General features: G+C 45.8%; 1 protein-coding gene across 1 annotated transcript; it reads left to right on the top strand.

Annotated features, from left to right (window-relative positions):
• Positions 1–1,496: 1,496 nt before the first annotated feature.
• Positions 1,497–3,795, top strand: neflb (neurofilament light chain b; the record flags this gene model as incomplete). Its single annotated transcript, XM_084457385.1, has 4 exons — positions 1,497–2,555; positions 2,738–2,862; positions 3,002–3,539; positions 3,790–3,795. The coding sequence occupies 4 exons, from the start codon at positions 1,497–1,499 to the stop codon at positions 3,793–3,795; spliced, it is 1,728 nt and encodes a 575-aa protein (XP_084313511.1).
• Positions 3,796–18,488: the final 14,693 nt, after the last annotated feature.

The following is an 18,488-nucleotide window of genomic DNA, read 5'->3' as shown; positions in this document are numbered from 1 at the left end:
CTCTTGAACCTGTCTGGTCAGATAGACAGCTGGAGGGGGAACAGGTAGCCTACTGGAGAAGGCCCCGGTCAAGACTGAAGCTGACCCACTGAAGAACAACCAGCAACTTCATCTGTATGGACCAAAATCAAGGTACACCTTTTTAAATGGGAGGACTTGCATGCTCGACTGACCACCACTAGAGGGCGCACTGTCCAAAGCAATGTTCTCCTTGAAGAGAACAAACTGGAGGAGGAAGTGAGACAGCTACAGAAGAAGACAGTGGAATTGGAAAGGTAATTATTCCTTGTTGAAATGAGTTATTAAGTGTTGGTTTCTGTAATACATTTGATCTTTTATATGACATCCCTAATCTCTGCTATTTGTTCCTCTGTTATAACAGCCTGGTGTCCAGTCAGTTAGTAAAGCTCAGTAAATGGAAGGGTAGAGCCATCACACTGAGGGACAGGAGAAGAGATGAGGCCCTCCATGCTCTCCTACCAAGAGACGCCATCCTATGACTCTTGAGAGCGAGCTCCTTAACGCTCCCAAGATATTCCTGAACTCTCCCAAAAGGTTCCTGGATCCCCCACAAACAAAATGGTGGCCCCTGTCCCCAAACCAAACTGATGACCCAGTAATGTTTTGCACATTTATTGGGTTTTGCAGACATCAGCCATCTGTTAAATGTTTTTCACAAATAAAGTTAGTTCGACAAATAAAAGTTTGACTGGTGGTATTTTTTCAAATGACAAACACTTAACAATTCCATTTCCATAATGGCATATTTGTAACCATTTACTATACCACTCAATTCTTGACAATGTTCTGCCATGAATATTTTCATTCAGTATCTAAACAATTCATCAGCAGCTTTCATTCTCTGTAGCTATATTTGGAGTTGTTGACTAGAACATTAAGTGGGATGTATTTTGTCAACACTGTAATTGATGAAATGTAGATGTAAATTTATATTTAGCTTATGCTTATTATGCTTAACAAGACATCCAAGGCCTAAACGCACTGGGTTTCTGTACAACAGATTAGCAAGGCAAAGTGGTGCAGTGCTTTGTCATTGTTGGCAAAGGTTAGCAGGCTACTTTATCCTTGCTAGTGCTGATATAAGCTTCTGCATTCACAAATGGGCTACAATTTTGTTAAATTGAAGAGGCTGACTTACTGCACAAACACAGCTGTTTAAAATGCTACATGGCTTGCATCTCAATGTATATTTAGTCTTCACTGAGGTTTTGCCTTCCTCGACGGATTCTGTCCTCATTGACCTCCCTTGTCTCACCACTCCTAAGCCCCGCCCCCTTCTTCTCTCTCATCCTACCATCTCTCAGGCTTGGACCTGGCTGGTTGGCACTGATATCGATCCCTGCTGTCAGAGTTTGGATAAATTGTTTGCGTCACAGTCGTTACCGGCTCTATAAAAACCCCAGCAGCCTAATGCACATTCCCTTGCGCAGTCTCCCCTGCAACATCTCCAGAGTAAGCAGCCTGTCTGGTGAGTCATGAGTTCTGCCGGCTACGATCCGTTCTACCCCTCCTATCGGAGGAAAGCAGCCGTGGTGCGCAGCGGGGGGTACGGAAGCATCGGAGGGGGAGCCGGGTCGCTCTACTCCAGCCGCAATGCCCCCCACTCACTGCACAGCTCCGCTCGCGTACATTACCCAGCATACAGCAGGGGTGCCTCCATGCTCTCTGCTCCACTCTCTGCCCGAGTCGTCGAACTGGACCTCAGCCAAGCCGCGCAGGTGAGCTCTGAGTTCAAGACCATACGGACCCAGGAGAAAGCGCAGCTCCAGCAGCTGAACGACCGCTTCGTCAGTTTCATCGACCGCGTCCATGAGCTGGAGCAGCAGAACAAGGTGCTGGAGTCCGAGCTGCTGGTCCTCCGGCAGGGGCGCGACGGGCAGTCCTCCAACCTCCGGGCCCTGTACGAACACGAGGTCCGGCAGCTCCGCGCCGCCGTGGAGGAGGCCCACGACGAGAAGCAGGCCGCCCAGAACCACCGGGACCAGATGGAGGCGGTTCTGCAGGACATGCAGGGCCGCTACGGCGAGCAGGTGCTGAACAGGGAGGAGCTCGAGGGCCGGCTCGGGGACGCCAGGAAGGAGACGGACGAGGCGGCGCTCGGTCGTCTGGAGCTGCAGAAGAGGATGGAGACACTCCTGGATGAGCTGGCCTTCCTGAAACACCTCCACGACAGCGAGATCGCCGAGCTGCAGGCCCAGGTCCAGTACGGTAACCAGGTGTCCGTGGAGATGAAGGTGGCCAAACCCGACCTGTCCGCCGCCCTCCGCGACATCAGGGGCCAGTATGAGAAACTGGCCCACCAGAACCTCCAGTCGGCCGAGGACTGGTTCCGCTCGAAGATCACTGTGATGACGGTGGACGCCGAACGCAAGACTGACGGCGTGCGCAGCGCCAAAGATGAGGCCAGCGAGTACCGCCGCCTGCTCAAGGCCAGGGCGCTGGAGATTGACGCCTGCCAGGGGATGAACCAGGCACTGGAGAACCAGCTGCAGGAAGTGGAGGAGAAGCAGAGCGCAGAGATGACAGAACTCCAGGTAGGAGCCAGAACAGCGTGACGCTATAACATTTACACAGATAATTTAGCTGCACAGCTAAGCTCTGTATTGAAAAGCCTAAGACCAATCATTTAGACAATGAGCTGACGTTTGTTGTAGATGATCTTTGTCTGAACACGAAAAGTAAATGCTTGTGTGGTGAAATAATCTCTCCTAAACAGGACGCGATAAATCAGCTGGAGGATGAGTTAAGGACACACAAGAGTGAGATGGCCAGATACCTGCGGGAATACCAGAACCTTCTCAACGTCAAGATGGCGCTGGATATTGAGATCGCAGCTTACAGGTCTGTAGTTCATCAATCTATCTTCACTAAAACTAATAGAATGTTATACTATCGTTTGTTGATCGTGTGTATTTAGCAAAGCATTAGGCCTGCGCCGAAAAAGACAACACTGATGATCCACCGTTCTTTCTCATGACAGGAAGCTTCTAGAAGGCGAGGAGAGTCGCTTCAGCGCAGGCGGACCCGGGGGCGTGTCCGGCGTCTACTCCCAGAGCCTGGGCTTCACCCCGTCCTACGCACGCCCCGGGCTGGCCAGCCTCAGCTCAGCTGCCCCCCCCTACCGGCTCAGCTGCCGTCCGCTGACCATCCCGCTGTCCACTGCTGATGAGGTCATAGCTGCCAGCCGGGCGCAGCAGGCCGAAGCCAGTCCGCCCCGGGAGGAAGAGGAAGAGGAAGAAGAGAAGGTTGAGATGGAGGAGGAAGTAGAGGACGTAGAGGAAGGAAGGGAGGAAGGAGAGGAAGAGGAGGAAAAGGAGGGAGAGGAAGAGGAAGTGAAGGAGGAAGGAGAGGGTGGAGAGGAAGAAAAGGATGAGGGGGAGGAAGAGGCAGAGAAGGATGAGGGAGAGGCAGAGGAAGAAAAGGAGGAAGCAGAGGATGGAGGGGAAGGAAAGGATGAGGGAGCGGAAGAGGAAGAAAAGGATGAGGGAGAGGCAGAGGAAGAAAAGGATGAGGGAGAGGCAGAGGAAGAAAAGGACGAGGGAGAGGCAGAAGAAGAAAAGGATGAGGGAGAGGCAGAGGAAGAAAAGGATGAGGGTGCGGAAAAGGAGGAAAAGGATGAGGGAGAGGCAGAGGAAGAAAAGGATGAGGGTGCGGAAAAGGAGGGAGAGACACAAGAAGGTGAGTGTTTTTATTCTTCATCACCTTAAGTGTTGTCAAATAATGGCCGTGTATCTTTAAATGTGTCCATTTTTCAAATGGTGCTCGCAGATGTAAACATGTCATGGGTTGTGTTTTCCACAGGTGATGAAGGAGAAGCAGGCGAGGGAGCAGATGGAGGAGAGGAGGGAGGAGAGGAGGGTGAAGGAGGACAGGAGGAGGGAGCCACACAAACGGAGGAAGAGGAGAATAAAGGAGGTGATAAAGAAGACGCTGGTGAAGAAGTGACAGAGAAAGGGGACAAGGGGAAAGAGGAGAAAGGGGACAAGGGGAAAGAGGAGAAGGAGAAATCTGAGGTCAAAGTTAAGGCCTAAACTGCAACGCTGATGAATGATACTTGTGAGAATTATATCTGAATTAATATTGTCAAGGTGCTCTTCATAAAGGGTAAATAAGCCTAAGACGTCCCCAGACATTTTTTTTTTCATGAACATAATTCATAATCAAGGAACCCACTGAGCCTAGCTGTTATGTAATTATGTTTATGCTAGCCAGACATTTTAAGGTGCTTATAAGGGTGCTCTTTTGTCCCACATCAGGGGGCATCTTTCCCCACTGTATCAAATTCACATTTTTATTCAGAAAAAACAAACAAAACTATTACACAAACGAATTACTTTACATATAACCCCCCTAATAGTTAATTTATAAAACAACTTGATATATAGGCCTACAACTTTTTAAAGAAAATACACATTATTTTCAATAGCAGAAAATTATATCAATTTACATCAAAAACGTTTTTGGGATGTGACAGATGAAATGTTTAGATGTGGTAGACTGGCATCGTCTCAGAAATGTCTTCAGATTAAAATGATAAGATTAGCATTAGTATTCTGACTGTCTTTGGCTCCTCTATCCTGGATATACTGACTACAATCAAACGCAGATCCACTGTGTATATGTGAAAAAAATGACTATGTGATAAGAAGCATATTTGCTGTGCTGTACTATGAGTGATGCAGTGCATGTCTGAATGCATGTGTTATATTGCCAACCATTCTTGACAATAAAATACAGATATGAAATACATCCCCCGAAAAACTCCATAAGATTACTGAGCAAGATATGAGAGGATAATGTGATTTATTCTGTATGTGAATACTGCAATGAGTTGCAGATAAACTCGAGTGCTTCCTGTCACCACGATATGCCTATATGAACACCAGCCTGTTAAGAAATGATTTGATGCCTTAGATAAACTCCCTTGAATGGGAACCTTGCTGCACTGAACACAAATAAAGACTTGAAACCAGTTTGTCTTCATAAGTTTATTTCATTCACACTTCTATTCCTATATGTCACACAGAGAATGTGTTCAGCCTAAATGCTACAGTACTTCTAGACAGATATACAGTTTGGAGGAATGATTCTAGTCAAATGAACATCAGTTTGCTTAATAATTACTTTTATTTACAAAGCACTGTTCACTATAAGACACTCAGTTCTTAGTAGCGCTCGGTCAGGGAACAGAGCACCGTCATTGAGTTGTAGTTATCTGACTGGCCAAATTAGTCGGTGCTCAATAAGCAGAATCTGAGTGAAGCTAGATGCACATTATCAGCACATTACCCAGGGCGCACCTGGGGGATGCATCCATCTACAAACGCCCGTGAGAGAAGGCAGGATGTTTCTGCTGTGGCTGCCCTGGATCTATCAGTCACTCTCCTCTCTGTCCCGGCCGACGTGCTGCCGACCAGGGAGCTGACGCCGGTGTTTTTCCTGCTGGCTCACCCTCATCCAGATCACCGGCCGTAAATCAGGCCCCTGAGAGCCTTTATGACTCAGCTGGGCGACTGCAGCGTGGTGTCTGGCCAACAGCCGCTGATGGAGGACAGAAGCACGGAGCAATTCCATTAGAGGGAACAGAGGGAAATTTCGCCGTGCTAAACCTTGACAGAGGACAGCCTGGAAACATATTGTTTGAGCTTTGGCTGAAATGAAAATGGTGATCTTGTACTTGTATGCCTTCAAATCTTTATTTCAGTGCAGACTGTAAAGGACTATACACTAGCGACCTCAAAAAGCCTTTTACACTGAGATGATCCTACACTTGGACAATCGGTGTGACCATTAGTCATTTAGGATGGGTGAGGCAAGTCTGAAAGAAAGATAGTGAGATTTGTAGACTGGTTATCTATAAAAAAAGGTTTGTCTATGTTTATCTATAAAACATAAATAAATAGATAAACATGGAGTTGAGTTAACAGTGTGGAATATGTGAGTAAGGGAATCCCTCCACCACCATCTGTGGCTTGTCACTCGCAAGCCACGCCCTAAGGAGCTCTGTGCTCCTCTCAACATGATCCTATTGATCTATAATAATTCTGGCCCCCGGGTGATTACTGTTTTTTTGCTTCCCTCTGGAATATGTAGAGAGTGGGTCGTATGCTCACCTCCCTTGTTCTCTGTAAAGCGCATTGTGTTGCCTCTGGGTATGAAATGCGCTATACAAATAAAGCTTTGATTGATTGATATAATAGATTACATCATACCGACACACACAACAGGCATGGGATCTGGTGGGAATCAAGAAGATGCATACAAAATACATATAGGAAGTAGTTGTGTAACTTAGTACTGTACAATGTTGTGAACGTTTTCCTCTAGCAACTGCAGGAGGCTTTTTGAAGGATATCAACTGTGTCTACCGCTCAGAGACTGACACTCAATAATTACTGCAGTACAAATATCCTCGCCACACCCTTTTCCTCGTATGCAGACTGATGAATGGAAGGTACCATCCTCATCTATAGTTTACCTTACATGCACCTATTTGCTTCTTCACCGTAGGGTCATAAAACGTTCCGCCCTTTTCATTAAGTCCACCTCCGTATTTGTCACATATCTTGACCTTTAGTTTAGCCCAAAATCCTGTGACTCTGCAACCTCCATCGTCCCCCCCTCTCTCTCTCTCTCTCTCCACCCTGTCCTCGTTTCACCCTGTTCTTGGCTCACTCTCCCCCCCCCCCAACCCCCCCTCTCCCTGCAACAAATGCAAAACCAACGCAAAGCAAAAAGGGGGGCGCGCCGGGCTATCCTGACTCCAGCATTTCTATCTGTTTTTGCCCGATCACCACTGCAGTCCTATTACACTGACGCCGACCATTGTGACTTAGAAAACAAAGATATCTACGAGAAGGCGGAGTCCACCATACTGTTATTGTGAGGTCACGGTCCTTTCATCTGTCTCAGAAGGGACTGGAGGGGACAGCGCATACATCTCTGCTCTGGTCTGCCCCACCCTCCCACGTTGATGGATGGTATTGGGACGGAGTTGTCCATCACCGCGTCCCACGGAGACCTCCCAGGAGTATGGCAACCCTTTAATAAGAAATAAGGCTGGGTGGGGGCAGGGGAAGTAAATAGCATCTGAGTTACCTGTAAGAAACATGACAAACGACCGCCGGCTTGACATACATATCAAATAATGAATCTACCGCAAGCCACAGAATGAATTTATATTTCCTTTGAAATATCATATCAGACAGTCCCTTCTCCCGGCACAGTGGATGGGCATTTGAGGTGAGTGCAGAGAAACCAACGGACTTTTGGGGTAACTGACGACCGGTCACACTAACCCTCCCGTTGTCCTCGGGTCAAAATGACCACTGTGTTTAAGCCCCTCCTCCTATAAAGGTACATTGACATACTATACTAGTGTCCTATCCTCCTCACACATTGATTGTTCTGTCTTTCATATGGATGTTCCTCAACCTGAGGAGCTTTGAGGTAGACCAGCTGAAGGATGTGCTGATGTCCCTGTGTCCAGGGGCCTCATGACGCCAGGGACCCTGTGATGCCAGGGGCCCTGTGACGCCAGGGACACCCACACAGATCTGCAGCCAATCAGAGTCCTGCAGCTCACTGTAGTTCCAGAACTGAGCACCTGTGTGGAATACAGGAGAGATGCTCAATCTCACCCACTCTACCCACTCTAGCTACTATATTCCCAATTGAACTTCGAACACAATACCTTTTGAAGAAGTAGACCCTCATCCTGGTCTTGGGTCCAGACAGTCCTCCTCTCCTGTCCCCCAAACCCCCAGTCCTTCTCCAGTCTCATGGGGGGGGGATACAGGTCGTCATACAGCCAGGCTTGACCTCCACGCAGGATGTCAGTGCTGTAAAGGTCAGGGCTCTTCTCTGTCCTTTCCCCGCAGTGGTGGAACGAACCGCCCACTGACGTCAGGACAGCAGAGTCGCTGCCCATCTTTCGTCGCAGGCTCAAAACTCATCTCTTCAAGAAGTACTACAACCATCCTCCCTCTTAAGCACCTATTGTATTTTAGATTGCTATTCTTGCACTTTTCCTTCAGCACTAGATTATGCTCTTAGTCACTTGTTTTAGAAAGGAGATGCACTTGTGAGTTCTGGTGAGTAGTAGTACATTGGCTTTTCCTAGTTAAATGCAATTATTGTTAGTCGCTTTGGATAAAAGTGTCTGCTAAATGACTGTAATGTAATGTAATGTAAAGGAGTTTGGGCTCCCTCTGCTGACTGCAGACCAGCCTTTAACAATCAGAAACGGTGTCTCACTGGCCTGTAGAAATACAGTCAAATAGCAATTCCAGTTAAACAGGACGTAGCAAACAGTGTGGATTTCTACTTCCCTAAAAGTACAATCTCTTCTCACCGTTTCCTCTCCGGACCAACCACACACTTACTTGATGGCCTCCCTGGCCTCCCTGGCCTCCTGACCCAGCTGCACAGGGGCGCCATTCAAGATGGCAGCTCGGCGAGACTATCATTGGCTCTTGTACATTTTCAAGGCGTTGACCGGCAAACAGCCACCGTATATAGCTGCCCTGTTGGACAGGAATGCCCCATCAAACACGTTCTAGTGACTGGATCACACTTAAAGTTCCACGGACTAGTACAGGATTTGGGAGGACAGCATTTACTTATGCAGCCCCAAAGTCCTGGAATGACATTCAGTCCATGTTAAAGCTGCAAGTTCTTCCTTCCCTAAAGGAATTTAAATGCCTGATTTCATTTCTTTATGATTCATGTTGTAACTGTTTTTTAACTAAGTGCACTGTACATTGTTTTGTTGTTCTATGTTGTTGTACACTCAGCAGCTCTGCAAATGAGGTGGCCTCACCTCAGAGCTCACCTGAGTATAAATAAAGGTTTCAATCAATCAAACAAAGATGTAGAGAGGGGGCATGACTGAGTCAGACCGAGGAAGAGGAGTGGGGAAGTCCTAGAACATGTCCTGTCTCATGCAACAACACCTTCAAACTAAATATTAAATTGTTGCAATAGAAATCGATGCGCCTCCCTCAAAAAATAGATTTGTTGTGGTGCTAAACCAAAAAAATGGACATCAAAAAGGACATCAAAGATGCATGTTAGCACTCACCAATAAAAGATACATGGACAGATCCTCTATGTCACCGGTTTATTTTGGCGTCAATTGAACATTTCGGCCAGAGGCCTTCCTCAGAGCATGAATGAGCTTGGAATCAGATGGTACAAGTAATGATCCACAATGAAAATGAAAATATTAAATTGTTTGTATTTGAGCACTTTGAGAAATGTGTGTCTAATTGTGGTGTGCAACTTGCCCCATGGTCAGAGGGGAAAACACTGTGGGGTTCATCGTCATCCAAGTGTATTTCGAAACAAAATCAATGTTTTTAAATCCACTATGAAGGTTTTAGAGGTGGATTTAACAGTATGTTCATGTTTTTAACTAGCGTATTGCCATATAGCCACATCACCAAGTCACATGTGTAAATTGTATTACTGTTGCATCTCTGTGTTTTCTGTTGTATTTTTCGTCTGTAACTCTGTGGTTGGATTGCACTGCTGCCCGTCTTGGCCATGTCTCTCTTGAAAAAGAGATTTTTAATCTCAATGGGACCTTTCCTGGTTAAATAAAGGCTAAATAAAAATGTTTTTATGCTTAGGTGAGCACCCTCTTCTCCTGGCTCTCCTGGCCTGTCAAACAACACTGGACAGCCTAGAGGGCAGAATAGGACAGACAAAGAGACATCCACTTCAAAGAAAGAAAGAAGAGTATTCCAATATATGTGTGGCAAGGCATAAAAAAGTGTTGCCTTCTGTGGAAAGAATGAAAATATGGGAGGAATGAGAGCAGCATGTTTGCAAAGATGCAATGTTATTGTAGTTGACTGACTCACTATATTCAAGATTCAAGAAGTTTATTGTCATATGCATGGTTAGACACAGTGGCTTCACCACACAATTACATCCTTACCTTGCTTTGTCCTCCAATGCACACATCCTAAGTCTACTAGGTAATAATAATATAAAACAGTACAATAGTAATATAACGAAAATTAACGATTGCATAATTGCATAAGTTCTTGACCACAATGTAAAAATAAGACAACATGTAAGTAGAGTATGTTGTGCTGATGTCTTGATGATCAAGCAAAGCTACATGTTTGTCTGAGGTGAAGAGCTCCCTGTAGGAGATAAACAAAAAAAAGCCAGAATTGCCACTAAAGCCAGTCGAGCCAATCTCATCTCTCTCAGAGTCAGATATGACTGTCCACCCTCCTATCTCTGGAACCAGTGTGTGGTCTTAATGGCTCGCCCTGCTGGGGCAAGCGCTACTCACACACCTGTTTCTGTCTGCCCTGTACCTGTGAGCACCAGCCCACTGCTGGGTAGACTAATGGAGGACCGTTGTTGTACGACACCGCGGGCAGGGGGGGTCTGGTACTCCTCTTTCTCTCTGTCTACCCCCTTCCCTGCTCGCCATAAAAGCTGGCTGGTAGTTTCAGGTGATAGATGAGGAGGCTGGCGCTCATAGTCATGTGATCCTCTCCAGGAGCTTTTAATAAGACCAGGCCTGCTCCAGGAAGTACTCTGATCCCAGTGAGGTGAAGGACTGAGGAGTGCCTCACTGATTTACCCCTATATGCACACACCCGGAATGTCAATACATGTAATGCTTACATTTATACACATACACATGTACACATCAATAATCACATTGATGTTTCACCACCATTCATAAATATTTAGTAGCCATACATCAACATAGCTAGTATTACCTTAATATGTACAAAATTAGTGCAGTTTTATAGTCATACGAACACACAGTCATAATCTGATCAGAAAATGATGTTTCTGTTGCTGGGAAAGGTGTATGCAGTAAAGCAAGTCAGTCACATGGTGGCACTATTGTGTCACCAACCATATTGCTCCTTACTCATTCCTTGCACAGTCCTTTTGGTGGAGGTATACAACTGGTATAAAAATACTTTTGTTGACCAATAAATTGAGAATTGCTCTATCTAGTCAGTTGCAAGTGTGTCCTTTATTTGCATTGAATATGTAGGAATCACAGATGTAACATCGGCCTAACTATGGAGATAGGTTGTCACCAGCGTGCTATGGGTAAATCAAAACATTTCATTTGACATCATTGTTTATATGCGAAGAGGATGTGAAAAACACCTGATAGACAGACAGACAGACAGGCAGACAGACAGGCAGACAGACAGACAGACAGACAGACAGACAGACAGACAGACAGACAGATAGACAGACAGACAGACAGACAGACAGACAGATAGATAGATAGATAGATAGATAGATAGATAGATAGATAGATAGATAGATAGATAGATTAACTTAAATCACAAGAAATACATAGATAGAATATGGATAAATAAAGAGTATATACATATAAACATACATACATACATACATACATACGTACGTACGTACGTACATACATACATACATACACACATACGTACATACATACATACATACATACATACATACATACATACATACATACATACATACATACATACATACATACACACACACATACACACATACATACATACATACGATAGACTTCAGTTTGTTCCTCATCCTCCTCTCTGCCACAGACTCCAGGCGGTCCAGTTGTTGCCCCACACCAGAACCAGCCCTCCTCACCAGCTTGTTCAGCTTGTTTGACTCCCCAGACCTGGCGTTGCCTCCCTTGCAGACAGCGACAAAGAGCAGTGTGCTGCTCCCACAGACTGGTAGAACATCCTGCTACACACATCAAAGAACCCGAGCCTCCTGAGGAAGAACAGTCTGCTCTTTCCTTTCCTGTAGACGGCCTCAGTGTTGTCAGTCCAGTCCAGTTTGTTATTCAGTTGCACTCCCAGGAACTTGGATGAGTCCACCATCTCATTATCCTCCCCCTGGATGGTAATGGGGGTCGGAAGCCTCTTTTTCCTTCTGAAATCCACCACCAGCTCCTTGGTCTTGCTGACGTTCGGACCATTCAACGAATCTCCTGACCACATCCCTGTACTCCTCCTCATCGTCTGCCCTGATGCAGCCCACGGTAGAGGAGTCGTCAGAGAACTTCTGGAGGTGGCACGCTCCAGAGTTGTGGCTGAAGTCGGAGGTGTAGAGGGTGAACGGGAAAGGAGACAGGACTGTTCCTTGGGGGGCGCCCGTGTTGCTTATCACCACATCGGACAGGCAGCCCTGCAGTCGGACATACTGAGGCCTGCTGGTAGTCCGTGATACAGGCCGGCATGTCGTGGTCAACCCGGATTGCTGTGAGCTTGTCGGCTCGCCGGAGAGGCAGGAAGGGGTTGAACGCACTGGAAAAGTCAAAGAATACGACTCTTACAGAACCTCCTGACCCCTCCAGGTGTGAGTAGGCTCTGTGGAGCAGGTAGATGATGGCGTCGTCCACGCTGATTCGGGCTTCGTACTGAAACTGCAGGGGGTCCAGGAAGTCGGTCACCATGGGCGTCAAGCACTGCAGAACCTCTCTCGAATACCTTCATGACATGAGATGTCAGTGCCACTGACCTGTAGGGATTGAGAACGCTGGGATGTGCTTTTTTGGGCGGTGGAACAATGCAGGAGGTATTCCACTGCACTGGGACCTTCTTCAGCCTGGGGGGGTGGGAGGGGTGGGACGAGGGCAGAGGTGTTGGGCTGCATTCTAGACTCACAGGGGTGGGGGTGGGGGCAACATCACATTTGTTGAAAAACTGGTTTAGCTCATTAGTACGTTCTTGAATCCTCCCAACAGCTGGGCCTGGAGGACTCAGACCCTGAGTTAGGGTCGGTAACTTCTAAACCACAGTACACACAAATCTTCCAAAGATCTTCTAATCATATCGGTCAAATCATAACATTCATAATTTTACACTTGGTGGTTAAATCTTTTAATCCAAAACGGACAAAGAGGCATGTAAAAAGAGGCACAAAATCTGTTTTTAAAATATGCTTTTACATCATTTCAAAAATATTTTTGGGGTGAAAATTGGATAGATATAGCTGTTTCTGTAATCCCCCCCAAAAGTGTGATAATGATGCTGATGATGATGCTGATGATGATGTATTGGCTCATTTGCATATCATTTGCATGGATATCACATTTTAGGGGGAACAGCAACACATAATAACACCACACTGACTTTGGCACAACTCTTTGGAGATCTGATGTTGGCTGGGCGGCCATGTAAGCTACATGACTACCAATTGATTCAACTGCCTTTAGTCTCGCGAGTCTATGTTGGCCTCAGCAGAGCCGCACATCGAGCACAAATTGAAAAACCAAAGCTGTCGAAAGGACCATCAGAGTCAAACGATGGCTGCCGACGGAGCGCCATTTGGCTGTCCAGTGGCAGCAACAGCATGGGGGACAAAAGGCTAAGTAGGACGACAGGTCCCCAGTAGCAGCTGCAGATTGCTCTATTGGGTGGGGTGGGGTAGGGGAGGGGCAGGGCTGGATATTAGGCCTTCTGCCACACTATCATGATTCATTCTAGGCTAGTATACAGTGTAGATTAGATTGAATTATACTTGATTGCCAAGGCAGATTTGACAGTCATCTGAGATATGGCAGTTATATAGGCTACATTGTAATAGGCTTCCCATGCCATCACCAGCCAAAAATAATAAGCAGTAACTGACAGATGAATAATCAAATAATAACTTAGTCTCCTCCATCCTGGGGAAATAAAATGACCACTTCTTGATTATAGTTCTCCTCAATCAGGACCATCAGACCATGGAGGTCTGCAATCATTTTTGCCCTGATTGCGAAGCCTCGCTCCCTTCGGCCATAACTTGTATGCGGTTGAAATCCGCAAAAAGAGTGAATTCCTGAACTTCTAGACTTCTAACTTTGGAAAGTGACAGAGGGGTCAAGGTCGTAACCTCGGAAAGGCCAATCAAAGTGATATTTTGAGACCATCGCTATATCTTAAATAGCCTAATTTGTATCGCTTAAGCATTTAATCACATAATTCCGTATCTTTAACCTATATTATTAAACAATCATGTAGTCATTGTGTAGGATACATGTTGTTCTTAGTAGACTAGACTCTCAGAGTAAAGACCTCCGACAGATCAAAAACCCACGTGAAGTTAGACTACCGCAGAAATCCCGTGTATTTCCAAACGCGCCTTTGCCCTCTCTCCCTTCCCCCTGGTAGAAGCATGATGGCGGAACTGTAGTAGGCTACACGGGACGAGAAAACTCTGCCACCCGCCCAGGAGGAGCCTACACTTATTTATTTATTTATTATCGATCATTTGCCCGAAATGACCCGCTGGATCCCAACGAAAAAAGAGAAATATGGCGTTGGTAAGTTAGAAAAACATTTGGTTACGGAGTTGTTACGACTGACTGTTTTGCTTCTGCACTTCCCATCGCCAACTTGCTAAGGTTGTGAGTCTGGGAACTTCGGTAGACTCTTTAGGGAAAGACAACATATGGTAGTTCGAGTTTTATAGTTTATGGGGATCAATGAAAGTGTGTTTTGAATAATTGTAATACTATGGGCGTATGCCCACACAGACAATGTTTTGGGAAGCAGTGTGCTGTCAAAGGTTGGCCGATAAACATGTCGCGAGTTTGTTGAAATTCTGTTGAAAGGTGAAACTTTGTTGCCGACTTCACAGTTTATTTGATACAATTGTAACATTGCCTTTATAAATCACACACGAGCCTGTGTGTGTGTGTGTGTGTGTGTGTGTGTGTGTGTGTGTGCGTGTGTATGCGTGTGTGTGCGTGTGCGTGCGTGTGTGTGTGTGTGTTTCAACATACACGCCCTCAAGGTAAATGAAGGCGAGTGCGGAACTTTTTCATCAGATTGGTTCTGGTGATGTCAGAGGGCCTCCTATTCTACGCGTCTGTTGTTTTTGTGTTGCATGAAAAATATGAATGATTATAATACGAGTAGATTAAATCAAGCATTCTGATTGGTTCCAATACTCTCGCCGACAACCAATGTGCTGCATGATGATCTTTATTTCTCTAGGCCTATTTTAATGGACTATAGTTCAGATTGACCATTCCTGTGACGCTCTCTTCTCCTCTATGTGACATTACATAGACAAATTGTTTTTAATTGGCTAATTCACCTCTTTAAGTGTGTTCTTAGGCTATGTAGTCAGTGGCTGTTTTTGTACGTTCCCATTGGATTGTAACACGGCATCAAATCGTATGAGAAACATGACTCAGCTTGCAAACCCAAGAAGTGGCACATATCTGTGGAATTTTGTGTTGAACCAGATTAGGTTAAACTGAGGTGAAAAATATAATAAAAAATCTGTCTTTTCCCAACTTTTGTAGGTACACTTGTTGTTGTTTTTACGTCAAAGAAGAGCCTTACAGTGGCACATTTCCTATACAAATGTGATTAGAAATATCGGTCCATGTACAGGAGAAATCTACCATGTATCTCTTGTTTTTTCGTATAGGCTGTTACATTGGCTGTTTGTTTAATGGTAGCCTGGCCATAGAAGCCATATACTACGGGAATCATCTATGAATCTTGTGCCATCTGCCATATTTGTTACATATAAGTACCAGGTAGAACATGTCGGAATGTTATACACTTTTAAAATATATTTTCCAAATGGGTAGGTTTCACTCATTGTTTTTTTGTCACATCCATTTTGAAGTCAGAAGGATAAATGACTTATTTAAAGACAAATGGGCCCACATTTGACTGATGCATGTTTTCATCAGGGGCTGATGACAGCGAGTCCCTTTACCCATGTCTGCCTGGTGCTGATAGAATCAGAACATTGCTGGAGTGTGTTGTGGTTCCACACCTGCCAAGGCCGTGGACATAGACATGAAGGAAGGAGGTCTACTGTGTTCCTAAAACTGGCAACGCCAAGTAGGCTAGTGGCTGAGGGAAGACGCTCCTTGGTCAACAGGAAGGATACAAATCCAGAGTTCGCAGGTCAAACTCTGACCTCTGGTGGTGTATAACCTTTTATGACGACGGCCACTAGTTAATTGTCTTTTCCTCATCAACAGCTGATTATTATTAGTCTAATTGAGAGGATGGGTTATCTCTATATGGACTGTGTTGTGAGAGGTCGAAACATGTTGCTTTTTATTTTTGGATCATGAACTAGCCGCTTATTAAAGATTAAAGATTTTTAATCGATGGAAGAGTGCCTTCGACTTGATGCTTTTTTTTCAAGGCTGTGGACATATTTGAAAATAAATCATGCATCAGTATGGGTGACAGGTCTTACCGGTTGACACCCTGACATGCTCCTTCATACACCTGTGTGTCTTTGACCAGAATGTGAAGCTGCACTAGTGAGCAGTTCCAAGGCCCAGTGCACTAGTGAGCAGTTCTGAGGCCCAGTGCACTAGTGAGCAGTTCTGAGGCCCAGTGCACTAGTGAGCAGTTCTGAGGCCCAGTGCACTAGTGAGCAGTTCTGAGGCCCAGTGCACTAGTGAGCAGTTCCAAGGCCCAGTGCACTAGTGAGCAGTTCTAAGGCCCACTGCACTAGTGAGCAGTTCTAAGGCCCACTGCACTAGTGAGCAGTTCCAAGGCCCAGTGCACTAGTGAGCAGTTCTAAGGCCCAGTGCACTAGTGAGCAGTTCCAAGGCCCAGTGCACTAGTGAGCAGTTCCAAGGCCCAGTGCACTAGTGAGCAGTTCCAAGGCCCACTGCACTAGTGAGCAGTTCCAAGGCCCACTGCACTAGTGAGCAGTTCCAAGGCCCAGTGCACTAGTGAGCAGTTCCAAGGCCCACTGCACTAGTGAGCAGTTCCAAGGCCCACTGCACTAGTGAGCAGTTCTAAGGCCCAGTGCACTAGTGAGCAGTTCTAAGGCCCAGTGCACTAGTGAGCAGTTCCAAGGCCCAGTGCACTAGTGAGCAGTTCTAAGGCCCAGTGCACTAGTGAGCAGTTCCGAGGCCCAGTGCACTAGTGAGCAGTTCTGAGGCCCACACAGTAGCAGTTAGTGGTGACTGGGCTGTATCACCACATGCTGGGCTGTACTCTCCCCACTAGCAGACCGCTCGGCTGTCACCAGGCCTGGACATAGTGGCAAGTTAGTGAAATGGTCCATTGTCACTCTCTGCATGACCAGAGAGAGATGTCATTTCTGAAGTTTGCTTTTTAGAAAGGCTTTTGTGTCTGCCTGCATAGAGGGTTTTCAACAGAAAATGCAGAAACTTTTTTGATGCGGTTACAAGCTCATGATTTATGTGCAGAATTCCCGTTAGCTATTTGTGATATTTCTCAGCCTCTAGGCCTTAATTCTTGTTTGGCGCCATTTAATTGCTTATGGTGTCTGTTAATATTATACAGATAGCACTGCTGCTGGTGTAAACAAGTCATTGAGTTGACAAAGCACAATACAGGCAGGTGGCTCATAACTCATGTGGTTTTGAAATCTGATCCAGATTTCCTAATCTTAGTTCACGTGAGGCTTGTAGGCATGTGTATGGAGGATTACTGTAGTCCTATGTGTAATAATCGCAGTATGTTGAACCTAACAGCAGAACATAATCCTGTAGTACATACATATGCATTCTAGAGCATCAGGTGAAATGTGAAAAGATGATACGGATAGAAAGAGACAGAGATGTTGTTTTGTAATAGTGAGCTATTCATACAGCCTAGCTGAGCCAGTTGAAGCGTGCTGAGAAATCTACCCTCCAGCATCGTGGATTATCATTGGCTAATGCAAGTCAGGACAGAGCGCTGCCGTTTCCACAAGGCCATGAAGGTGTGTGTCTACACTGCAGCTCTGTCATGACAACGAGTCAGCGATTGGCTGACTGGGCGTTTCTGCTGTAATACCTTTCTGAGGCTGGTGTTTGTGTTCTGAGAGGGACGGGGAGAGAGAGACGGGGGAAGTGGGAGAGGAAAGAGGACTGGAGAGAAGCAGAGGCAGATCTACCGTCTTATCTGACTCCCACGCGTGTCCTTCAGAGAGCAGAGAGAGGCTGAGCCTCCCCCAGAAAGGCCCTGAGGAGGGTAGGGAGAGGCTGAGCCTCCCCCAGAAAGGCCCTGAGGAGGGCCGGGCGCTGTGCTCACCCAGCTGGCAGAGACATGCCCTGTGAATGTAACTTCTGACCAACAGCATTCACAGCTCGGCGATATAAAAATACATGGGACATGATGTCATGTTTCTTTTTTTATATTCCGATTTTGTTCTTTTTTGTCAATTGAAGTGATGATATACTGTATTTTAACCATTATGAGTCACATAATTGAGCAGTTTGCAGGTTTCTGAGAAAAGGATGATGTAGTCTACCTTGTTTTTCATTGTGAAAAGACCTTTCTATACTCGTCTTTTTTCAACTTCCTTCTCAAGTTCAAACATTCTTTGCCTCTCTGCATGACTGACAGGGGAACACTTTGCTATGGATTAATCATAATTATTTATCAGTTTTCAGCTTCCTCAGTTGTATCAGTTTTATTCATTTATCAGTTTTATTGTGTAAATAGATGATGTTTTTGTATTTATCTTGCATG

The sequence above is a fragment of the Borostomias antarcticus genome (genome assembly GCF_949987555.1).
Source record: "Borostomias antarcticus genome assembly, chromosome: 23".
Classification (NCBI taxonomy): Eukaryota; Metazoa; Chordata; class Actinopteri; order Stomiiformes; family Stomiidae; genus Borostomias; species Borostomias antarcticus.
Note: the sequence above shows the minus strand (reverse complement) of the source record. Positions and strands in the feature narration are given on the sequence as shown.